The sequence below is a fragment of the Sturnira hondurensis genome, unplaced genomic scaffold, assembly GCF_014824575.4.
Source record: "Sturnira hondurensis isolate 20B ecotype Veracruz unplaced genomic scaffold, ASM1482457v3 Scaffold0014384, whole genome shotgun sequence".
Lineage (NCBI taxonomy): Eukaryota > Metazoa > Chordata > Mammalia > Chiroptera > Phyllostomidae > Sturnira > Sturnira hondurensis.
The window spans coordinates 15553325-15579441 of record NW_028087015.1 but is presented as its reverse complement, the minus strand read 5'-3'; the positions used below and the strand labels follow the sequence as shown (position 1 = coordinate 15579441).

General features: G+C 44.1%; 1 protein-coding gene across 3 annotated transcripts in view; it reads left to right on the top strand.

Moving 5' to 3' along the window:
- Nucleotides 1-26117, top strand: part of CTNND2 (catenin delta 2) — an 837284-nt gene that overhangs the window by 795635 nt on the left and 15532 nt on the right. For all 3 annotated transcript variants that reach the window (XM_037063010.1, XM_037063012.1, XM_037063011.1), the window contains one exon: nucleotides 25570-25696. In XM_037063010.1, the coding sequence (XP_036918905.1) occupies nucleotides 25570-25696 (127 nt within the window). The remainder of the gene's footprint in view (nucleotides 1-25569; nucleotides 25697-26117) is intronic.

Below are 26117 nucleotides of genomic sequence, written 5' to 3'. Positions count from 1 at the left end.
CACCCAGGGATAAAAAAGGTGATATTTTTTGTATCACCTTCCCTGAAAAACATCTCTCTGACCTCTTTCCCAAGTCTGAATTAAGGTCATTTCTTACTCATCTGAAATCATTGTAGAGCAAATTAGTTTGAATGAATAGAAAAAGTTTAATTCAGAGTTTTAAAGAATGACTTTAAACATCACGAATAGCTTGAATCTACTGCTAAAAGTGTTGCAGCATAAAGTACTGTAATATTTAATATCTAGATAAGATTTATTTGTACCTTTATAGAAAACCACATTTTTTCTTGGCTCAAATATTAATTGTGGGAGGATTTCCATTAGGAACTTACATTAAAAGTCATTTCATCATAGAAATAAATTGCAGTAAAACTTGCCTCCAACTCAAGTACAATTACTATCAATTCCTAATGAACAGAATTCTGAATTAAGGGATACCATAAATGCATGTCATGGAAATTTACAAATGCTGCTTGAAAGAGGCTGCATTACTATGGGCTAGAAAATAGGACCAAAGTCAAGAGATAAATAAAATAAACAGTCTCTATGTCTTTGGCAAAAATAAAGTCGATGGTTTAACCTTTCTTTTTTAATTTCAATTCTCAGTTTACTTGAACTCTTTTGATTTCTCACTTTCTCAAAATTTTAAATTCTGCTTTTGGCTACCAGTGTCTGTGAAGGTTTATGATCTAACCTTCCACTCAGTGATGAGGAAAATTGAAGTTTATGTCATTCGCAGCCAGTACAGATCACTGTTGTATTGGTCTTCATGACACATTAGATCCAAGACTGGTTCAGTGGGGTGCGCTGAACACAAACTTGGTAACAGGGCTTGGTTTTAAAATTTGCATGGTCCATTTTGCTTTCAAGTGTTATTTACATAGCAGTCTTAAACTATTAGCTTGTTTATCAATTGCATTCAGAATTAAATAAGATTTAACACATACATTTTAGGTTTTGGATCAAAAGCTTCTTTCAATTATAGTTAAATAGTACTATGTTAATGTTTAATCATTAAAAGGCAAACAAGATCTTCATGTTTCCTCTTTTTTAAAATTATATTTTATTGATTATGCTATTACAATTGTCCTGATTTTCCCCCTTTGCCTTCCTCCACCCAGTGCACCCTACTCCTTCAGGCAATCCCCCCACCATTGTTCATGTCTATGGGTCATGCATGTAAGTTCTTTGGCTACTCCATTTCCTATATTGTACTCTACATCCCCATGGCTATTCTGCAAGTACCTATTTGTACTTCTTACTCCCCTCACCTCTTCACTGCTTCTTCCCCTACCCACTCCCATCTGGCAACCATCCGGTAACTAACTTCTTTTCTCTTGCTGCTTTTAAGAGTCTCTTCATCTTTAAAATTTGGCCTTTTAATTATAATGTTTTAGAGTGGGCCTCTTTACATCCATCATAACTGGAACTCTCTGCACTTCCTGGACTTGCATGTGTATTTCCTTTACCAAATCAGGGAAGTTTTCTTTCGCTGTTTTTCATATAGATTTCCAATTTCTTGTTCTTTCTCTTCTTCTGGCACCCACATGATGCAAATGTTAAACCTTTTGAAATTGTCCCAGAGACTGCTTATGTTATCCTCATTTTTTGGATTCTTTTTTCTTTTTGTTCTGCATGGTTGTTTTTTGCTTCCTTATGTTCCAAATCATTGATTTGATTCTCAGCATCACCCACTCTACTGTTGTTTCCCTGTAAATTGTTCCTTATTTTAAGTAGTGTATACTTCATTTCTGACTAGGCCTTTTTTATGCTATTGAAGTCCTCACTAAATTCCTTGAGCATCCTTATAACTAATGTTTTGAACTCTGCATCTGACGGATTGTTCATCTCCATTTGGTTTAGTTCTTTTTATGCAGTTTTGATCTGTTCTTTCATTTGGGCCATATTTCTTTGTCTCCTCATTTTGGCAGCCTCCCTGTGTTCGTTTCTATGTTAGGTAGAGTTTCTACAACTCTGTCTGATTAGCATGGCCTAATGTAATAGGTGTCTTTCAGTGTGTAGTAGAACAGCCTCCCCTATCACCCAAGCTGGGTACTTGAAGTGCACCCTTAGTGTGGATTGAGTACACCCTCTTCTTGTAGTTGAGCCTTGGTTGCTATTGGCAAATCAATGGGAGGGGTTTACTGAAGTCAGTCACCTGCAAGGACTGGCTACGACCACTGACCACCAACTGCCACCCTCTGTGGAGGATCAGCTGTTCAGAGGCAGGGTGATGATGCTCCAACATGGTTTGTAGTGTCCACTGGGTGTCCTGACTCTGAGGTTTCCGAAATGGTACAGGCCAAAGTTAGCCCCTACCTGTATTTTGCCTAAGGCACCCTGCCTAATCTGTAAAGCAATCTGAGATGGCTGCTATCTGTGCTGGGCTTGGAGATTCCCAGGCAAAGCCAAGCTAAGAACCTAATCCAGCTGCCACTAGGGCTCACTGAAACCAGCTGTTGCTTTTTTGATGTAGGATCTAGGAGCCAAGTCCAGCCATTCTTATGGAAAAGCAGCTTGGGTGGGCCCATGAGTTGGGTGGGGCAGAGCCTCTGGGGATCTCCAAGGCAGGTCAAACAATGTTATTCAGGTTGATGGAGTCTCAGATATGGCACCAGCTTACCAGCTTGGTATGGGGAGGGTTTAGCAAAGGGACAATGGCTTCTGCTCACCCTAGATGCCAGATACTTCTGTTTCTCCCTGTATACTACTGGTGCCTTCCAAACTGCTACCCCAGTGCAGGAGCTCAGAGGGAGTGAGTCTGAGTGAGTAAATCTGGGTGTAGATTCTTTAAGAGGAACTGCTTGGGGCTCCAGAAGTTTCTTCCACCAACTCAATCGGCACTGGGTTTTTGCAGTCAGAAGTTGTGGGGACTTATATTCCTGGCACTGGAATCCTGGGCTAGGGGTCCTGGTGTGGGTCCAGGACTCATAACTCCTTCCTGAAATATCCCTCTCAAATATTTATCCACATGGGTGTAGGACCAGCCCATTCCATGTCTGTTCCCCTCCTACCATTCGGGATGCATGTAGTTTCTTTCATTCCATAGTTGTCAGACTTTCATTCAACTTGTTGCATCCACCAACCGTGAGAACAAACGTCAGAGACTTTCAGGGTTTCAAAGATGTTACTTTATTGGCCAAGTTTAACCTGTGCAGGGGCGAACTCTCAGAGTGTCCAGAGACACAGTGCCCACAAGGGCTGCAAACGAGAGTTGCCCCTAGCACTTACAGCCAAGTCCTTATACAGGGGCAAGCAAGCAAGCGTTGCACAGAAGCAGATGTGGCGGTTAGCTATTGGCTTACAGAGCCCACGCACGGGAACAGGGTGGGGTGTGACTCAACTGAGAGGAAAATTTTGAAACTAAACAGATGGCAATCAACTCACAGGATGTTTGCTAGGGACGCAGGCTCCTTGGGGCTGAGACTATTTTTCTTGTTCCCAACATTCCCCTGTTTTCTTTAGGGGTATGTCAAACCCTTGACTACTCATCACTCGGAAGGATGGTATAAGGTTGGGAGAGTACCATTAACTTGACTACTTCTACCCTCTCTTTGATAGAAGCAAGAACTCTATTTAGGATGATAGGCCCTATGGTGACTGCTAGTAGGAGCAGTAGAAGGGGACCAGCAATAGCAGATATAAGGGTAGTTAACCAAGGCGATGTTTTGAACATAGAGGCATACCAACTGGAACTTTCCTCCTCTTTATATCTATCCTTTACTCTTTTGGTGAGTGTCTTGATATTTTCTCTAATTACTCCAGAGTGGTTAGCATAAAAACAACATCCCTCCCCTAATGTAGCACATAACCCACCTTGCTGGAGGAAAAGAAGGTCTAATCCTCTTCTATTTTGTAATGCTACTTCAGCAAGGGAGTCTACTTGGCACTCTAAATATATTACCTGATCTTAGAGGAGGGAGATATCTGAGGTGCTGTGCCTCTCATTGGCTTCGCGGCAGAAGCAGGTTACAGAAGCAGAATGCGGAAGTTAGACTCTCCTATGGGGCGGTCTTAGGCTAGCGGAAAAGGGGTTTTTCTCTATCATTCCCCGCTGTGGGTTCTTAGACAGTGCTTTTGTCTGTCTCAGCATCCAATAACGGGACCCTCTGCTCTTGTTGTTGCTGGAGCATGAGAATGCAGCTAGTGGTCTTCCATACTAGTGCTCCTTCTAACTGGCTGACTAGTGTTCTGATGGCCCAGGGTCCTATGGTAATGACTAGGATGAGGATGATCAGGGGTCCTAGGACGGGGGCTAGGAAGGAGAGAAGAGTGTCCTGCTACCAGGAGGATGCTCCTGTCCCAGCCCTGGGCCATAGTCTGTTTTTAACAAAATAGCAACACTCTTCTCCTAGGAATATACAGGTCCCCCCTGTTCTTTGATTCAGAGCATTAATGAGGTTTTTTCCTCATCATTTTTCTCCTCCTGTGATTAACTATTAGGAGGGGTTCTGAGATTCCTTTTTCCTCCTGGAATCATATAAAGGACAATGGACGAAGGTCTCATCTTCTTATAACTACTTCAGGCTGGACATGGACGTCGTCCTACCTACCCTTGGCTCAGGGGTACCCTGAAAGAGGAGGAGGTGGGCGCAGCATAGAAGGAGTCCTTCCTGCAAGGGGAAGGACCTTACAGGGTCCTGGTCAGTTGGCTGTCACCAGGAAGTTGCAGGCTTGGTGTCCAAAGGCTGGCATTACTGGACTATTGGCCTTCTGGTCAGGTCATATTCTGGAGGTGACAGATTAAGCAGGTCATAGGCATACAGCCTATGTAAACAGAAGAACACACAGGTTAATTCACAAATAATTCCCAAACCAGTTGCTGTGCCTGTGAGACTGTCTTTTGGGATGACATTCCATTGCAAGGTCCTTCCTGAAATGACATTCAACAGTGGCAATTTGACAGGTCCTTTGCACCTGTGACTTGCATATCTTTGGTGACATCACAAACCTGGTTTCAATTCTTAAATAGAAATAAACCTTTAAGACAGTTAGCTGTGCCATTCTGATATCCAATACTGAGCATAGCGATTGTCCTTGAACTACAATTTTTCTCCTTAAGATCACCCTTACTGTTATTACAAGGACTACTTTGGGTCCCACTTTTGATTTTGATTGTTCATTTGTATAAACACACCAAGAGCAGCCTGGATCCCTTATGATCTTCAAGTCCGCTTTGCTGGAACTCACACAGGGAACCTTCAGATTGACTTCTCAGTCCACCCCTCAGGGCACAGAAGCAAAGCCACACATCCGCCATCTGGCTTCGCCTGTACCAGTCATTTTACTCAAATCCTTGGGCCTCCATTGTGCCTATACGTTCCTTTTAGCCATCTTTCAGGAAGGCAACCTTCGTTCCTTCCCCGGAAAGACTGGCACGAACCGCACAACCAACCAATGTACCAGGCTTTTCTCCTGGGCTTTTGCTAGCTTCACAGGTCAATCCCAGTTCCTCTGAGCTCTCTGATAATGACCAGAGCCCATACATGCCTCCTTCAGGTGTGGCATTCCAGTCAAAGTCCTGGTTAACAAAACCACTATTAATGACTGGCTTTATGCAAAGAAACCTTACGTTATCATTCATTCCTTCAGAATGCCAAATTCTGGAGGATCAGGTAGGGAGAAAAACACAAAGCTTGAAGGAAAATCTTTCTTCTTCTAATAGCCCATCAAGATGCATCTCCATGCCTTATACCTTCTATTACTAATACTACATAATTTCTTTCCAAAACTTTCACATTTCCATTTATTTTTATAACTTCCCACAGACTTTCTGCAATATTCACAAACCTTCTGTAGCCTTTTTACCTATCCAGATTTAGCCATAATTCGCTTTTAATCTCTGTTCCTTTCCCACACTGGGAAGGACTGTACTTAAACTCAGTATCTGGCAGCTAAAAGTCCCTAGATTTGCAGGGACATTTTTTCACCTTTCTGAAGCTTAGACCTTGCAAACGCCCTATAAATCAGATGGTCAGCCTTGGACCTCAGTTCATGACCTTCAAAACTAGAGCCATTCTTATCAAAACCAGTTACACAGAGAATTTGACTGCTGCAGGGTCCACACAGCAGCAGCACACAGCTAAGCAGGTTTACAGAAGCAAGAAAGCAGGACTACTGATAGGGTAATGTTCTTACTTCTTAGTTACTTAGTTGTTTACCCCTCCTCATCTTAGTGGCTCAGTAAACAGACCCAGTCCCTCTGACTTGTCTGGGCTTGTCTAAACAGGTCTCTTGCTACATCTCCCCCCTTTATCTATTCTGAGGATGGGAGGAGGTCTCCTGAAGATTTAGGGGCATTCCTAATTCTAAGCAGTGCCAGCGGCAGCAAATCTGTCCAAGGTCATCCGGTCTCCTTCTCAGTGAATGATTTTAGATCTCTGGCCAGGGCCTCTCCGAGGGGAGTGGGAGTTTCTGAAGCTCTGTGGCAGTCTGGTCTGGGTCTAAGCCAGCTAGGCTGAGGGCTGTAGGCGCCTGTAACCCAGGTCTTTGTTGCCTGCCAGTGGGCTTTTTCTCTTCCCTTTCAGATATGGATACAGAACAAAATCCAAAACACAGAGTTCCGAAACAACACACAGGCATTTTCTTACACCAGTGCGTCTACTGGTGCCTCACAGAAACATGTTCCTTCTGGCCTAGTCTCATAGCAGAGACATGCTGCTTTGCCTCAGGCTGAAGCACTGGTCAGCCCCAATTGACCCTTCTTGGGTCCCAGGTGGCAAAGGCATTATCCCCAACCAGCTACAGGTGACCTTTCCTAGGTCTTACAATACAGGTTTCTGATCAAAAACAGAACCACATATGAGAAATTTGCTCTTTTCCCACGAAACCAGAAAACAAGTAGTTGAGGTTTCCTTTACTCCAGGTTTAAAACTTTCACATTCTTTATACATATTTCTACTTATCTAGATTTATCTATCATTCTTTTTTACTCTTGGTTCCTCTGCTTAGGCAATCTGGTGGCTCCCTGGTCCCAGGAGGTATCTGGTTTCCTGAAGGACCCACTGCCGGGCCACCCTGCTGCAACATTGTCTAATTGTTTAGACAGGTAGGCTACTGGCCTTTTCCAGGGTTCGTAGTCTTGGGTTTGTGGGCTGGATGAGAGCCCGGTGGCCCCTTATACTAAGACCTCCTTCCCAATGCGGGGTCTGACCGGGACGGTGACTACTGAGTGTTCCGCCCTGGTGTCTACCATAAAGTCAATGTCCTGGCCCCTGACTTTTACTCTGACTATGGGCTCCCGGGGACCAAGCACAACGGAGCCTGGTCCTCCTCAGTCTTGGCTGAGTCCGTCGAGGGCTAATACATTGGGGGCTGGTGCCGGCGGGACTGCCTGTTAGATGGCTCCTCCTGCCGCTTACAGGCTGGACAATCTCGCTTCTAATGTCCTCGTTCTTTGCAGTAAGCACACTGATCTTTGTCTATTCGTCGCCCTTGGCCCTTTCGTGGCCCCCCTTTTCCTTTGGGAGGAGGCTTCTGGGCGGCAATCAGGATCTTGGCAACCTCCTTCGCCCTGCCTACCTCTGGGTCATCCCTATTTACATAAACTTTCTGGACTATCTCCAATAGCTTGCTCTTATTCTCTCCCTCAAATCCTTCTATCTTCTGAAGCTTCTTTCTAATATCTGAGGCTGCCTGAGTTACAAAGGCTATGTTTACTAATCTATTTTCCTCTGCCTCGGGGTCAAGGGGTGTATATACCCTATATGCTTCCATAAGCCTTTCTAGGAACGCTGCTGGGGATTCTTCTCTGCCTTGGATGACTTCACTGACCTTACTAAAGTTGGTAGGTTTTCTCGCAGCTGCCTTGAGTCCCCTCAACAGAGCCTGGCAATACTGGAGAAGCACGTCCCTTCCTCTGGTAGTATCAGAGTCCCAGGTCGGGGGGCTGAGAAGGGAGATTAGCCTTTGGGGTTTCTCAGAGAACGGGGGATTCTGATGTTTCTGATTATATAAGTCACTGGTGGAAAAGGGCACATAAACCAGACGGGGAGGCGCCCGCAGAGGAGTATCTGGTGCCGGAGGCACCTCCTGTCCCTCCAGCAAGGAGGGGGTCACTCTTGCTCCATAGGTTTTTCACCCACAGAGCCACAAGCACAGTCACTCTTACAAATACACAGACAAACATCCAAACAAATAACACAGTTCCACAAACACACAGACTATTAGACGTGCCTGGCATACAAACTGAAACTAAACGCATCGTGGCGCTGGATAAGGAAAACATAACATGACTGGTCACAATCCAAATTACCAAAATCAATTTCAGAGGGCAGCGTCCCACCTCTGAAAGTCCCTGGGTAGGTTACAGGCGGCATCCCACCTACTACCTCAGGGGTTATTTGCTCCAGAGCACCAAAACCAAAAGAGGATCCTCAGCCAAATACTTACTCAGCCCGAGCTGCCAGTCCGGTCTCCAACCTGAAACTCCGCTGAGGGAGATCTCGCTGGGGCCTCCAAATGTTGCATCCACCAACTGCGAGAACAAATGTCAGAGACTTTTGGGGTTTCAAAGATGTTACTTTATTGGCCAAGTTTAACCTGCACAGGGGGGAACTCTCAGAGTGTCCAGAGACACAATGCCCACAAGGGCCGCAAGAGTCACGCCTAGTGCTTATAGCCAAGTCCTTTTGTAGGGGCAAGCAAGCAAGTGTTGCACAGAAGCAGATGTGGCGGTTAGCTATTGGCTTACAGAGCCCGTGCACAGGAACAGTGTGGGGTGTGACTCAACTGAGAGGAAAATTTTGAAACTAAACAGATGGCAATCAACTTACAGGATGTTTGCTAGGGACACAGGCTCCTTGGGGCTGAGACTATTTTTCTTGTTCCCAACACAACTCAGTTTTATAGCTGTCAAACTTCCATTCAGCTCAGTCTCTGACATTCCTGAGTGATGGTTGTTATATATTCTAGTTGTCATTTTGATGTGGTTGTGCAAAGAGGTGAGCCGGTCTACCTACACCACCATTTTGAACACAAGTCTTCATGTTTACTCACATGTTGGGGCAAAATAACTTCTTATTAAAACATTACAACCAACATGCCTGAATATTTCTCAGGCTGTGAATAATTTATACCCAGCTGTAGTTGGCCCTTGGGCCAAGTTGCCATCAGGAGACTCCCTGTCTTATGTGGGACTCATTCCTACATTCCTGGAGTGAACACATCCGCTCAGCTCAGCTCCTTGCCCTTCCCAATTTCCACCTGCCCAGCAAAGCTGCTCAACAATTCCAAGCTTCTCTGAGGGTTCCTAGAAAAGCTACACCGGCAACCTGGAGCCATTCCAGGCCATTCTATGGGATGCTGCGGATCATGGCAGTTGATCTACAGCAGTTCTCAGGGTAATTGACCTATGGGAAATCGTGGAGTTCCAGGTGCATTGAACCTGCTCTGTCCTCTGAGACATAGGCATATCCAGAGATGGAGTAGAGAAAGTACCAGGAAAACTCAGTGCGCCACGATGGAAATGCCTCTGAGCACTGGGCACTGAAAGAAGGCCATGGGAACTGAAGAGATGCCACCCCATCCTTCCATTTTCTTGCTTCTCCTTGGGCTAGTTGCCAAGAAAACATGCCAGACCCTCAAAACAGACCATGTAAAGTTATCATAGAAATGGATAGGGCAGTGCCTATTGTCAAGTAGGAGGAGACCATTTTCCTGAGGTTTGGCTTACCATTCTGTGGTCATTATTTTGCTCTAAGTATTTCAAAGGGCTCCAGACAGAACAGTATCTACTGAATCTTTCTATGACTAATTAAACTCCTTAGTTCATAAGTTCAGGGATCAAATCAAAGATGGATCAAATGTCAGAGTCAAACTTGTGTTGATAGTCACAAGGTTAGGAACCAGACTTAACTCTCCCACACTAATATTCATGGCCTGATGTTTTTTCAGTTCTGTTTCTATAGTGACCCCCACCCTCATACCTATTACATGAAATATCAGTATCTTGCAACAATGAGCTGGTGTCTTAAAGAATGCCAAGCTGCTTATGCTTGAAACTGTGTAAGGTTGTATTTCTTTAGACAGAGGTATTGCATTCATGATTGCCATTTGGATGAGAAAAACAAAACATAAAATTAGTCTTTACATGTCCTTCCTTTTATCATTGGGAAATAGACTCTCATGTAGCACGTACCATTCTACCAGTGAACAATGAGCTTGGGTAGGAGTAGAGTCATGCCCTTCACGGGCCGGCTCACACAGGGCTTCCTCTTCTTTTTGCTGTTGCACTCATTGCATTGGCTATCACCACCACAGCACTCACAAAACAAGAAATCAATAAGTAATTATGGATAGGTGAGGGATGCCTACAGACTTCCTCAAATATCCAAGCCCTAGTGGGTGAGAGAGTGGACACAGCCCTTGCATTGTGTTCCACTGCTTCCAGGATACTGGCCACTGTCCAGTGATGAAACTGTGGCCCTGCTTTTTGCAAACTTAAGTCCTGTACTCATGCTTAACAGCCCTTCATCACCCTCGTCTACAGGACATTTACTAATCAATACTCGATTCCCATGAGAGCTAGAAAGATATTTTGAAATATTGTCAAGAGAAAAAGCACCACATGGTCAACATTTAAAATTTTGACCTTTAAGTCTTATAATAAAGATTTATTACAAGGGCGAGAAGGACTTTAGTACTTGCTTTAGCATGTTACCATTGTGAGAATTAATAGATTTTTACTTTGCAGTGTCTAAGATCATGGTAGAAAAGCAGTAAATCCTCTATAAAAATAAACAAAACTACTGAATGTGGAGCTGTCATTTTATCAAGGAAATTACTTGTTGGGCAATTACTAACCTTTCTACTATGCCAGAAAATTGTTCACAAAGAAATGATTGGAAGGACTTTTAGCCAGATCCTGAAGCAACGCCAAGCCTAGTGTCTTCAAGACTTACAATTTCAGCTTCCCAAGTTCTTTTCTAAATCACTTGATGTCAAGTTGGGGGAGAAAAGGAAAAGACGGAGGGAGGTTAACTCAGCTATGATACTCTCTTCTCCACAAATCTAGGTGTTTGCTCGTGGATGTTCGTATTGACAAATAAGGTCTTCCTTCATGAGGTTCCTTGACCTTTCAGAGACAATTCTCAGACACTCATCATATAATATCTGTCCAAAACAAAGGCACAGATGGGAACAGAAGCAAAAATCAATTGTGCGAAAGTGGAAATCAATGCACACGGCAGCTGCTAAACAAGAAGTGACTAAGTTATAGCTGTCAGTGGGTGAATCCCCAAGTCAGGCGAGTCCTGCCAAGCAGCGCCCAAACTAAACGTTTCCTCTGCACCTTCACCCTTTCACGAGGCTTTACCCATGACATTTTAAATCAAAACCTGCAAAAATATCCCAGAGATGAAAGGAAGGGGAAACAGATTGGGTCGGGTACTAGAAAACTCACTTGGTTTAACGTGAGTTTACCACCATTCTTGTTACCTAACTCAAACTTAGCCCTCCTTTTTCAAGGGATCCCAGTAAATGGGATGACATTACATCTGTGAGAGTCTTAATTTGGGCAGAAAAAGCCTGGTCAGTTTCTTCTCTTCCCATCTCCATCTCTTCCCCCCTCTCACAAGCCATTACTTTCCGTGCCCCAATGCCCCCCACCTGGCAGGCTTTCTCAGGGAAGGAGGATTAGAGGAGAGGAGAGGAGAGCCTCACCAGTACAGTTATAGCTTGGAACTGGTCCACTCTACCTATGGGTGATGCCCACATCTAGTTCCTCATCTTGTGGTGGCAGTGGTGTGTTTGCTCAGTGGTACCAGCCCTTAACTGCAGACCACTGACCTGGACCTCACCACCTCCAGCTAATGGTTCTGAACCCTCAGGCTTCTGTTACTCCAATGCACACAGACCAAGGTGGATACAAACTTTGTGCCTCTGCAGCTTAGGCCATTTGAAAGTCCTGTTTCCACTTTAGGAATATAAAATTTGGTACAGGCTTCAGAGTGGGGCTCATGTTGGGGACAGATCTGAAACGCCAGCTTCTTGAGCTTCATGGTCAGTCTCTGGCACTGAGTCGCTGCATCATCCTGCTAATGTCACTGACGTAACCCATCTCTGCAAACCCCATACTCTAGAGAGCGGATGGTCGAGCCAAGTAAATAGTTCACTTCCTGGGCTTCAGGAGCAGGAGGGTGGGGCATGCCCAGGCCCCACCTCCAAAGAGGCTCTCTGCACCAGCTTCTTCCATCCTCTAGAAAATTCTCAGCCTAACCTTCTAGACCCTGGAGATGGATCATGTGCTGATACTCAAGAACTCTATTTTGTCCTCCACTTTGGTAACTATGTAGAGATAATCTAGTACTTTACTTAGAGAATGCAGGATAATGGGGCATCTAGTATGCCCTGCCTTATTCCTTAGCCAACATGGAGACAATATGAAAAAAGTCATCTGAACACCCTGATGTGGTAACTTATCGCAGGAGTTTCATCATCCACGAGATCTTCACAGTTCTAATAATCGTGTCCAGTAAACCCAAAATAAACATGGCTTTTAAAAGGTTAGAAATGCATCACCCTCTGCATTAGTTTCTTATGGCTCCATGAATAAATTATGACAAACTTAAGTTCACAAATTCATGATGCTACAGCTCTACCAATCAGCAACCCCCAAGGGGTTTCACTGGGCTAAAAAGTATTGGCACGGATGTTCTCCCTCCTGAGCTCCCCAGAGAATCCACTGCCTTGCCTTTTCCAGTGATAATCCTTTTAAATCATTAAGCAGGTCCCAAGTCTGTGGTAACTAATATAGAAAATATACACATCTAAGTAATAAAACGTAGTATGAAACTAAGTAATGGTTTAAGTAAATTTACAATTTTGTGTTGGGCCACATTCATAACCATCCTGGTCTGCATGTGGCCCGCAGGCCATGGGTTGTACACTCCTATTCTAGAAGTTGCCAATCTCTCGGGTCAGTGGCCCTTCGCTCCGTCTCCTAGGCCAGCAGCCTAGCATCGTTGGATCTCTTTCTCTGATTCCACATTCACATCACCTGCTCTGAGACTCTCCTGCATCTCTCTTACAGGAACCTTGTTACCCAGCAGCAAGCGGGGTCCTGCTGCCCGCCACCACCCTCTGGGCAAAAGTCCAGAGGCAAAGGTGCGGTGATAAAGGAAAGCAGTCTTTACTCAAAAGCTGCACAATTTTGGAATGACAGCTTTCCACAAGCATTACTCACTTAAACCTCTCAATTAAGGCTAAACTCTAACACCTGAGTTGTCCTGTCATTTTCCCCATTTTAATTATCTTATTTCTATAGAGTTAGTTTACAAACTAAAACAACGTAAGATACAAAAGCTACAGAATTTTCAAAGAATGGCAGGCTTCTGTCTCAGAGGGGGTCCCCTGTAGACCTCCCAAAGAAGAATAACCCTACCATCCTCTTGCCAGGCCAGCCTGACCCTAGGCTGCACCTGGAGTTTCTTCCCATCCAAAATACCACCTGTTGGGAAGTACAGGCAGCTGCAAAACAATCATTCAGGCATCCTCAAAGAAGGAGAGCTGGAGAGCCAGAGAGAGCCAGCACCCACCCATCCAGGAACCCTCCTTTTATTTCAAATCTTCTTGCCCATAATTTCACACTCTCTGGAAGCATTCAGCTTCTCAGCCAGTCCTGCCATAGGCTGTTTACCATTGCCTCCAGCAAACTTCTCGTATGGCCTCTCCCCACTCCTTCCCAGTGATTGCATCAGACACCTCTGTATCAACCTTTGTAATTACATTGCCCTCACTTAGATAACTCACAATAATCCCCCCTTTCATGGTCTCTAATTTAATCACATCTGTGAAGTCCACCCTGCCATGAAGGTAACACATTCACAGGTTCTAGGGAATTAAGACCTGGACATTTTCCAGGGGCCATAATTCAGCCGCCCACCCCTCTCACATGGGAGTCTGAGTATAGTGGTCCCAGTCTGATATCATGCCTCCCAAACAGGGTCTGGCTCTTGCTCCCTCAGTGCTGCCATGTCTAGCATGTTGTCCGCATCCACGTTCTCCACGCTGGCCCTCAGTCTGTCTGCGTTGCAGGCATTTGGAAGGGAGAGAGGCAGGGAAGGGCATGCTTTTTCTTTTAGGAGCATGCCTTTGGAGATACTTCCAGATGTTAGTCATGTGGCCAAGTCTCCCTGCAAGAGAGGCTGAGAGATGGGCCTGACTGAAAAGCAGAGTTTCTCTCACAAAGTGGACAAATGACAGAAAGGGCTACCAAGGCACTTGTGCCCACCATCTTATGATGTCTGCGCACCAACACCAGCGCTCCTTCTGCCATCCCGCCCACGTTTCGGAAGAACCACTTTCTTCAGAGAGCCCAGAGTACTTCCATAAACTGAAAACGCTTCTGCAGTAATTACCAGTCGGCTTCAATTTTAAAACCGTCCCAAGGCCCTGCCCCCTTAGTCCTAGGCAGAGAGGCCAGCTCAGTGGGAGGAAAGGAAGGACTGTGGTTTCCGGACTCATTTTTGTAGCCCCAGGAATATCAAGCACAGTCACAGCACCTGAGGGGGGAAGTGCTGCTTTGTTGCTCCTTGTCCTGTCACAGCACAGGGCCCGTGACAGGCTGTCAGTGATGCCCGCGAGGAAGCCTAAGGAGCTCGGTGCCCAGGCGCTACACGGAGAGCCAGCCATGCTCTCTGCTCACGGGGAGTGACCCACTTAACCAGATGACAGATTCATCACTAATCCCTAATATAATATAGTATCATTATAGTATCAGAAATATAAAATAAAACACACATCAACTGTGTTCAACCTACTTTACCATCTTCGACCTGTCTTCCTTGAAGCATTCACAGTACACTTTTATAAATCCAAATCTAACCTAGTCAGTCTCCCAGTTAAAACTCTTCAGTTTTATATCATGTTCTCTCTTGATAACACCCTGCCCATCTCTCCCAGCTCAGCTGCTTGGAGCCTCCCCCTCAATCACTTTGTTTCAGCTGCACTGGCCTCCTAGGTGTTCCTTGCTCTCCTCACAGGCACAAGGCTGTGCCACCCTCAGAGCCACTGCACGGAATGGCACAGGTTGGTTCCTCAGCCACGAACACCGTCCCGCTCCTCCCACTGGGCCTGGCGGCTTCCATCTCAGTACAGCTGTCACTTCCTCAAGGAAACCTCCCTGACTCTGTCCAACTCTCCAAGGCTGGTAAAGATCTCTGATAATAACCTGTACTTTTCCTTCATGGCTCTTCCTACAAACGTGATGTGATGTGACCGTTTTTAAACATCCATCTCCTACACAGGAGCCATGCCTACCTCTTTCCCTGTTCTTGCCTCTGTGTCTCTCAGTGAGAGCTACTTACTCAGGCAATGCAACAGTGCAGCTACCCCAGAGGGTGAACTCAGCAGAGGGTGCACGCACTGACTGCTTCCACTTCCATGGCATTTTTGAAATGGGGTGGAATATGGAGACCTTGAGATTAGGGTCCCGGGTGAGCTTTCAACTTATTGGCTACTGTTGAGCATGTGTGTGAAATGTCTAGCTTTTCAAAGATTAAAATAACTTTGATACTAGAAGCCAGACATCTTCATTAGCAATCCTGAAGACTGGACGTTGCTCAGTTCCACCCTGGCCTTGATTTGCAGCCCTACTTGGAATACAAAGACCAGTGACAAAGACCATTTATGTAAATTCTTTGTTTTAAGACTTCAAAAGTGATGCCCAGAGAACAAGAGGACTAATCTGGTCTTATTTCAATTTCTCTGAGTGGGGTTTCTGCATTGTGTTAATACCAATTAACTACTCTCTTGAATCATATTGTATAAATTTCCAACTTGTCAAATCTTCTGGGTGATATTGGTTCTTTAGAATTAGGCCAATGGCAGTAAATTGAATTTCTGAAGTGGATTTACTCAGTATTCGCTTTTAAAATATGGTACTGCTGACGATTCTTATCCTTATATATCCTGTTATCTTTAAGTATCCAAACCAATTTAATTACATTTTATTAGGAGCATCAAAGCTGAAAGAAACTAATGAAAGGAACTGGTGTGTCAGGTGGTATTTATTTCTGCATCAAACTGCAAATACTTCCTTTTGGCTTTTGCAGTGTAGCTTAATATTTAACTCTAATAGCTTTTGGAATTGTGGATGGAATTAGTTTTAATGACTCTTTAACAGTTTGCCTTAAAAATAAATGGGAGCTTGTTTTTTTACACCAGAGAGGAGCTGAGACTTCACTGACATGTACAACCTGGCTTGGTCTTCAGTCACACAGACTACGAATACTCTATTCCATTTCTCTGTATCGTTGGTGTTAGAACATCCAAACCTATAGAAAATGTTACAAGTTTATTTGAGCCAAACTAAGGACATGCCAAGAAGCAAGATCTCAACAGCCTGAGAAAATGCTCCAGAGAATGGCAGTCTTGCAGTTCTTTTGATACATTCGGAATCCAGTAAGGTAGGGACAATTACGTGAAATTCAGTGGTGGTAGATTAAGGAGACAGAGAAAGCAAGGAGGGAAAGCCTCGGGAATTGGATTATAAGATAGTTAACATTTAACATTTACAGCGAATAGGAATGGAGTAAGGACAAGATTCTCTGCTCCCTCTATGTGGTTACACCTCTGCGGGCTCTGAAAAAGACGATTATTTCAGTATTTGACTGGTGCCTTAACCTAGAGTCATGAGAACAAGAGACAGGGCTTGCTTAAGGCAAAAACAGACTTTTTATTAGGGAAATGATAGGTCTTAGGCACGACTGCCTGCTGACCTGTGTGGTTAGGAATTTATGGTCAAATCACCCTGTTGGGGGCACTTTTGGTCACTGACCTTGTCCTATTTATTGCAGAATCCCTTTTTCATTCACAATAAAATACCTTTTATTGCAATAAAGGGAATGTATGTATAACTACCACTAATTTGCAATATTTTCTTTCTCTGCTTCATGTGAGTACATTGGTAGGTTTATTCCACTTTAAAGTGACTGGAAAACCAGCACAATTTTTAGCAATCGAGTTTCCTATAAGTGAGCAGTGATGTCTTAGGGTACCATTTTCAGAGGATGGAAACAGTTCATGTCTTGACTTTCATTTAAAAAATTCCTGACGAGGAAGTCCTGTTAGTGAATTCAAGTAACAAGCTGTGAGTGTTCTAAGTTGAATGAATGGATGAATTTGGGTTGCTAAAAGCCCAAAGGATTTTCGCCATATTTTCTTTATATCTCAAGTCACTCAAAGCAAATTAGAATTGACACGTTTTATGAGCTGAGAGCTTTCAAAGACAACTAAAGCGAAACCTTGTTTCTGTTACTTCAGAGCCAAATAGTTTCCCTATGCCCACTGAGAAGTCCTTGTTTAGAGACCGAATAAATCTTACCGGATTCACGAGGTCCAGACCTGCTTTAAAAAGGAGTGGTGGGGAAGGGAGGAAAAACACCAGAGACTGTGCACTAGCAGTATGTTAGTATATATATTTTGGGTTCAACTGATAGGCCCAGTAAAAAGAAACATCTAGTCTCCATTTTCAAGGCTAATCGTTTATTACCGCTTTTGTCCAAGTCAGAAATGCCACTTGTCATTAGAAAAGATTTGTTAAACCTAAATTCGAAGTTCAGAAGGTGAAACACCATGTCCTTTGGAAACGGATCTGTAACTGGGAGCAACACTATTTGACTTACCATCGTAGCTGTGGCCATTCACTCACTCTGCCCCCTTCCGCTCCATCGTTGACCATTCTCTAAAATGGGCTTTCTTCCAGAGGTCAGAGGTCACAAGAGAATGTGAAATTCCACTTCCTGTCAACCTCATCTCCTGAAGCACATCAGTGGGGACATGGTATATAACCCCCTTTCTGTCTCCCTCATCTCTAGATCCTCCAAATAGCCCTTGATATGTTTATTTCCCCTTTTCACCTTCTCTCTCCAGATGGATCAGCATCTCTCCCTAATCCTTTCCCTGCTCCTCCAGATGGCAGTGTCCCTCATTCCTTCTCTGACCCAGTATGGGGTGGTGGCAGTGGAGGGAGGAGGGTGCAGGAGTGTCCAGTGGTCAGCCAGCAGCAGTAACAGAATGTTCTGGGTAGTCAGGGAAGAAGGAAGTCTGTGAACGCCCCCATGTGGCTCAGCTTAACTCTATCACGCCGCAATGCTCTGCGTGGGTACCTGCTGCCGTGCTCTGCACCCTGCTCTGGTCATCACTGTCCCCTGCCCAGTAATGTTGCCACAAGATGCCCCTTTCAGAAACTGGCCCCTTCGGTCTGGTGGGCACATTCCAGAAGTAGGTGTGTATTCCAGTACCCAACCCTAAAATGTGTCGGAGTATCTTTCATGAGAAATCGATGCACCCTCCCTTCTCCTCCTTTTTTTCCCTGGCTCTCCTAAGGGTTTGTGTTTGGGGAGAACTGCGTGCATTTTCTGTGGACACATGCATGAGTTTTTGGAACTGCAGGACAGAAGAAGCAGCAGACAAGGGCCTGGGGTGGTGAGCAAAGTCATGCTCTGAGAGCTATCAGCAACAATCCAGGACCAGATGCACCCAGGTATAATGATGCTTCAAACTTATTTACAAGATTGGTTAAAGAAGAGGCAATTTTATATACCTCACATTGAAACATGGGCAGCTGAGAGAAATTATTATTAAAAATAGAGTAGGCAGCCAGCAGCCTTTATTTTATTTTTTGGTACCTTTTTACCTGAACTAACACTGCCTTCAGCGTAGCTGCAAGTGTGTCATAAAACACAGACATACCAACAGCAGAAGATGATACTGACGAGGTTGCTCTAACCTAAAATTAAAAATAAATAATTATAAAGCTCTAGTGACTTTCATTTGTTACAGAACAATAAAGTGTAAGAACTTAGAGGCTAGTTGCAAAGCCAGTGACATAGGTCAGCATTTCTTTTTACAATAATTAATGCAGCCACCTGAAATCATTGGATCCCACTAGCATACACTAGGCACCTCTGTGTTGCAGGGTCTGTGTTAGGGACCAGGACTTCAGAATTCAATAAGGCTACAGCCCTGCCTCACAGCTGGGGAGCCGGATAGGGTTGCAGCATTCTGCAGTGTGATATCATAGCATTTTGTTCACATCAGGGGAAGAAAATAATGCTAAGTAGCATTGCTCAAAGCTCCTTCAAAGCTCAGGGACATAATCCACTTAGCAGTGGTAATTTAATGAAACACGTAGCGCCTGCCTCCTGTTTCCCTAGCACAAAACTGGGCAGCGTAAGTCAGATTGGGCAGGTATAAAAAGGGAAGGTGCTGTGCCGGGGAGCTGGCTGATCGGCAGTGCAAACGTGTGAAATTGAATCACACAGCCAGTGAATAGTAGATAATCAGGTGTGATCGGGTCTCACTGTGTGTGTGGCACATCTCTGCTCTGTGGTTGGGACATATTTCTATTCCAGTGAAAGTTAACCTTGAGAATGCCTTATCTGACATGCCCAAATGAAGTCAGTGGCTTTAGGGCCTCCTAGGATTTAGCACTTAAAAAAAGTGTATTCTGCGTCCCTATTGGTCACTGCCACCTGTGCATGGAAACTCCAAGCCAATGGCTCGGGTGGTGCTGTTCGTTAGCATTGCCTGGAGGCCCTGACAAATGCCAGTGGCCAGGCCTGACGCTGAACAATTTAAACAAAATCTCAGGGCCCGTGGCCCCAAGCATACTATTTTTAAAACTCTCCAAGCCGAGTGAGTCATTTTGACCTTTATTTATGAAAAAGCAACTGACACAGAGCTTACCAATAATTATGATACCAGTGTGCACTGGGCAAAGGGCTGACTCCTGACAGATTTCTAATCTCACCTCTCCATCGACAGACCCAAGGCAAACAGTTTTGAGTCTCAACAAACAGCACTAGCTCATCCTCTGCACAAAAACCTAGTGAATGCATGTGCTGATCTTAATGGAAGATCCTGCAAAGTGTCCAGAGTAAGAAGCTCTGGGGCAAGTATGTGTTACACTCACCTTACACAGGCCAGTCTGAGACTCTCGGATAGCCCCCTATCATCTGAACTCTGTTAGTGGGAGTCTCTCCGGTAACACAGTTTTATTGGAGCTGATTGCAGGATGGTTGAAAAAACAAAATGGAGATTGTTAAAAATTCAGGGACCTCAAAATACTTAAGGGGAAGATCTGCAGACATACCATGAAGACCGGTGGTTGTGAGGCTGTGGAGAACATTGCCTTTATTCCCGTGCATTCTGGGCCATTGAAAGTACAAAATGGACGATAGTAGCTTGGGGGAATAATACAGTGTCATAAAGAAACACATTAGGAACTTTTATACAGAAGCTGAAACCAGTGGAAGGACGGTAAAAGGGGAAGATAAAGAAAATCAGATTATTCCTTGTGGCAATTTAAAGTTCAATGACTTTGAACTTTTCTTCTCTTTTGGATTTCTATCTCTATATACTTGAAACAACTTAACAACCTCCAGTTTTAAGTTTACTGCATTAAAAGTAAAAACCAATTTGAGGCACAGATATCATATCACACTTTTGACAGCTTGGCTGGGTTTTGAGTTGAGGGGCACAAATTCTGGGTTGTTCTGCTGGAGGGGACCAGGAGACACAAAAAGAGTTCCTTGTCATCAATAGTAAGGATTAACGGCCCTTCCCTAGTTCTTCCCTCAGCTGTCTTCTCTAATCCCGTGGTCAAGGGTCGATGCAAAAGGGAGCTGTGGTTAAACACCCCGTAAAATAGAATTCAGGAAAAATTCTCTGATCTACGTTGAGTTAACACTTTAAGGGAAAAAAGTAGTGATCAAAGAGGCAAATAATGACTTCAAAGCTACATGCCCAGGGTGTATGTGTTTATGTAAACCCCTTTCAAGCCTTTCTGGGGAAAGTAAATGAGTAATAAATTGATTGCAAGCTGTCTAGATAACAAGTATTACATGGCTATTTGGGTAAAAGAAGTGCTACCTTGGTAATAACTTTCCTAAAGAGAATATGTCTTCATTTCCCTTGTTCTTTAGAAAGCAAAACAGTTTTTTTCAATTGAATGATGAAGAATTTCATGCAGTAAAAGATGTGGAAGGGCAGTGTATTTATCCTCAAGGTAATTGATTCTTCCGAATAAGTAAAACAGGTGTTGGTTGATCTGTACCCTGGTCTATAACATCCAGTGTTACAGTTTTCCATGACATCTGCAAGTATGTACCACCATCCCAATTAAAAGTGTAAGGTCTCTTCTAGGCATTGTTGAATGTAGCAGTGTTAAGAGTTCCTTGTTTCGGTCATTGCATTGCACCTTTCACTCTGCATCTGTGAGTGAGAGGAAGATAGAGATGGAAAAGTAACCAGAGCTCCTCTTCCTGCACCTCCAGAGGCTCCCAAGCTGTGACACAGAAAACTGCTTGAATCAAGAGCCTTGGGAGGGATCCTTCTGCCCTGTTCCCTAAGCTTCTCCTAGGACCCCCAGCTCCATTCGAAGCTTCCGTGTCCACAGGCACATCGTATGCAGAGGTGTCTGACTCAGATGGCTTTCTTGGTGCTTCTTACACACTCCTCATCATCCTCTGCTATCTGTCAATCCCATCAAGCACAGACAAGTTACTGGCAAGATCACATTTCTGTCATACATTAGCATTCTCAGAACTGGGTCTTACAAAGGATTTGAAAACTTTTGGGTTGTGTCCTTATAAAAGTTTCTTCCTTTGTATATAGTTTTATTATTACACCCATGTCCTTGACATTTCCAGAGGCATAAGTACTTACATGGTCCCACAGTAATATAAACATCATGGAATATGAACTGCAGAGCAAGATATATCTCCAAAAGCATATGTAACATGGTGATGCTGAGTAATCCATTGATATCTTGCCAATAAAACCAAACCTAGGGTTTCATCAAATTTATATCTAGTAGTCTCCTTTTGTCTTAGAACCTATCAAATACTAAGTATTAGCTGATATTCTGATATAAAGTACCTTGCTCACCTTTAGTAGGATATGCAGTATTATTATTGGGTTGGCCAAAAAGTTTGTTTGATTTTTTAAAATATATTTTCTTGATTATGCTATTACAGTTGTCCCATTCCCCCCTTCATTCCCCTCCACCCTGCACACCCTTTCCCACCCACATTCCCTGCCCTTTAGTTCACATCCATGTGTCTTAAGTTCTTTAGCTTTTACATTTCCCATACTATTCTTGCCCTCCCCCTGTCTATTTTCTACCTACCATCTATTCTCTGTACCTTTGCCCCCCTCTCCTCCTCCCACTCCCCTGTTGCTACCCCTCCATGTGATCTCCATTTCTGTGGTGCTGTTCCTGTTCTAGTTGTTTCCTTAGTTTGTTTTTATTTTAGGTGTGGCTGTTAATAATTGTGAGTTTGCTGTCATTTTACTATACATGTTTTTTATCTTCTTTTTCTTAGATAAGTCCCTTTAACATTTCATATAATAAGGGCTTGGTGATGATGAACTCCTTGAATTTGATCTTATCTGAGAAGCACTTTATCTGCCCTTCCATTCTAAATGAAAGCTTTGCTGGATAGAGCAATCTTGGATATAGGTCCTTGCCTTTCATGAGTTGGAATACTTCTTTCCAGTCTCTTCTTGCCTGTAGGTCTCTTTTGAGAAATTCGCTGACAGTCTGATGGGAAGTCCTTTGTAGGTGACTGTCCCCTTATCTCTTGCTGCTTCTAGGATTCTCTCCATTTTAATCTTGGCTAATGTAATTATGATGTGCCTTGGTATGTTCCTCCTTGGGTCCACCTGCTTTGGGACTCTCTGAGCTTCCTGGATTTCCTGGAAGTCTATTTCCTTTTCCAGACTGGGGAAGTTCTCCTTTATTATTTGTTCAGATAAGTTTTCCACTCATGGCTGTTTCTTTTCCCCTTCTGGTACCCCTTTAATTCGGGTGTTGGAACGTTTAAAGATGTCCTGGAGGGTCCTAAGCCTCTCCTCATCTTTTTGAATTCTTGTTTTTTCATTCTGTTCTGGTTGAATGTTTCTTTCTTCCTTCTGATCCACTCCACTGATCTGAGTCTCAGTTTCTTTCCCATCACTATGGGTTCCCTGTGCATTTCCCTTCATTTCACTTAGTGTAGCCTTCATTTGTTCATCTAATTTGTGACTAAAATCAACCAGTTCTGTGAGCATCCTGATCACCAGTGTTTTGAACTCTGCATCTGATAGGTTGACTATCTCTTTATCACTTAGAAGTATTGGCTCTAGGGCTTTGAGCTGTTCTTCTGCTTGAACCATAATGTTTTGGTCTGTTTGTGCCTGTTACCTATGAGGGGCAGAGCCTTATGTGTTAACCAGGGTGGGGCAGCCCACGTTGCTGGGTTGTGACACCATATGTGGGGGCGGGTCCAAGAGGGAACGGTGGCGCTTTGCTCTTCTCTCTGTTGCACCTCAGTTCCTTCCACTGCTTCCCCCAGCAAACTGGGCCTTTCTGGTGCTGATTCCCATGTGGGTGGGCTTGTGTGTATTCTAGGGCCTTGTGGGTCTCTCCAACACTCTCCTGTGAGGTTTGGAGTCTCTCCCTGCGCCCCAACCCCAACACGTATTTCCAATCAGCGTTTTGAGGTTTTATTTCCCAGTGCTAGGACCCAGGGTTGCTCAATCTGTCTCGCTCCCCAGTTATCTGCACATGAGTGTGGCACTGCTGCCCAGTCAGCCAGCCACCTTGCACACATTTCCCTGCTTCTTAATCGCAGACTCTCTGGGTCTGCCCGTTGCCACCCCATGCCTGGGGTCTGCCAGCCACTGCCTGGGTGCCCAGAGTCTGCCCGGTGCCATCTTGCACACCCTGGGTGCCTTGCACGCCCAGTGTCACCGCTTCCTGTGTAGCAACCCCTCTCTGCTCGGCCACCTGACTCTGCCCCACCTACCAGTCTAGATGAATGTGTGTATTTTAACTCCTTGGTTGTCGGACTTCCATACAGTATAATTTTCTCTCAGTTTTGGTTGTTATTTTGTTTCTAGATTATTGCTGTCCTTATTTTGGTTGTTCAAGGAGGCACAGTGTGTCCACCTACACCTCCATCTTGGCTGAAAGTCAGTTTGTTTGATTTTTTTCTGTAAGATGGCTCTAGGAGCACTTAGTTGACTTTATCTCCATTTGAAACAATTTTGTTAGATTGTGTTGTGACAGCTGTCATAGCAGTGTAAATTTTAAAAAAACATCAAAATTGGTGGATTTCTGTGTAGCCATTTTAATATTGAAGGTGGAAGAAAATATGCAACATTGTTGGAATATTATGCTTTATTATTTCAAGAAAGCTAAAAATACAACTGAAACACACACACATACACACACACACACACACAGATTTATTCAGTGTATGGAGAAGATGCTGGGGCTGATTGAATGTGCCAAAAGTGGCTTGTGAAGTTTCTTGCTGGATGAGGCTGCATGGTTGGGTAGACCAACTGAACTTGATATTGATCAAATCAGGACAACTAAGAATAATCACCATCATACCATACAACAGATAGCTGACATCTCAAAATATCCAGATCAGTAAAGTTGTTGGTGAAAATGAAGAACATGTCTTTTATTTTATGGGAAAAAAAACATAGACTTTTTGGCCAACCCAACACTTATTCATGACCGAAGAATCCAAACTTTTGACTGAAACAACTTCTTGAGCCACTGCCTATTAACCCCAAAGTATGTCCCATTGAGTCCCTTAAATGTCTAAATATTATCATAACAAGAAAAAGCTAATAGAGTTGGAAATGGTTACCCCTGTGAGGCAGGAATTGGGGGTGGGGCAGTGTCTGCTCTTCTGTGTGTACTGCCAGTGCTATATGGTGTGTTACTCTAGTAGAAATAAATTTGGCTTGAAGAAGAAAAAGACTGGAAGGAAATGCTGTGACATCCTCTCAGGACATCTCAGGGAAAGGGGAGTGGATTGTTGGCTATTTTTATTTTCTTCTTTATGCTTTCTAAATTCACAAAATTATCCATAATGTATTTGTATCATTTCTATCATGAAAGACAGCCTATATGCTTTTCATGTATTAACTTGATACTGGAAGGCTTAATGGAGGATCAGTTTGATAGGATGCATTTTGGATATGCTCTGAATTGAAAACTGTAATTTCTGGGGCAAAGCAGAGAACATGAGAGTGAAAGCATGAATACACGCTGAAGGCTTTGAGCAGGCAGGGACTGGGCATTTGTGACAGAGAAGGAAGCTCAGCACAATGGGGGGGAGACAACCCAGGAGGGAGAATGCTGCCTGGCACCTGGCCCTGTGAACGAAAGTGTAAACCCTTTTGGAAGGTGGTTGAAAAGAGAGCCAGGAAGAGCTGGAACCAGGTAGGCAAAGAAGACACAGTTTCAAGATCATTCAACATTCTGAGCATGATATTTTCATTTAAATAAAAGCTTCTGGCCAGAGCAGGTTTGCCAAGAGACTATTTATTCCACATTTGGGCAGGAAAGCAGGCTCTCCTGTGTCAGCCTGTCTGGAGGGAGCAGGAGGTGGGTCTCAATTCACACTTGTCTCTGTTAACCTTGATGATGGCACAGAGCTCCATGATTGCCTCTGACAGATTGCAGAAATGATTTGCAAATTCAAATGCGAGGAACTTGGAAACATCAGCAAGTGAAGAATCGCTCTGCATTCCCCACTTAATAGAAGCATGCTGTCTTTGCAGGATGGATGGTCACAATATCACTTTGTAGCCTCATCTTCAACCATCGAGAGGGATCGGCAAAGACCCTACTCCTCCTCCCGCACGCCCTCCATCTCCCCTGTGCGCGTGTCTCCCAACAACCGCTCAGGTAAGAGATGCCCCGAGTCAGCCAGGTTTGATCTCCCTCTTTCCTAGCCCTTTAGCTGACCCCCACAGAGAAGAGAGCCTTCCCCATTGTGACATTTGCTAAAAATATCAAATGACTCTGTTTTTTTCTATTGCCATGACAACTTTATGTTACCACAGACTCAGAACAAATCTCTAACAGATTCCTGAAAATCTCTCACAGGTGTCATGGCCATGAAATGCAGATCACAGACCTACATTCAGTGAGGAACAAAGATAAGGAAAACTGTCAGGTGTTTTCAAGTCAGGGTTTTCCGTGGATGTTTTTCCAACTGAAAACAATTTGAGTTTCACTTTATCAATTATAAATGGGATAACAGAATAGGGGAGAGAGAACATGCTATTTCTTCATTTGGAATGATATACATTTGAACTACATCCTT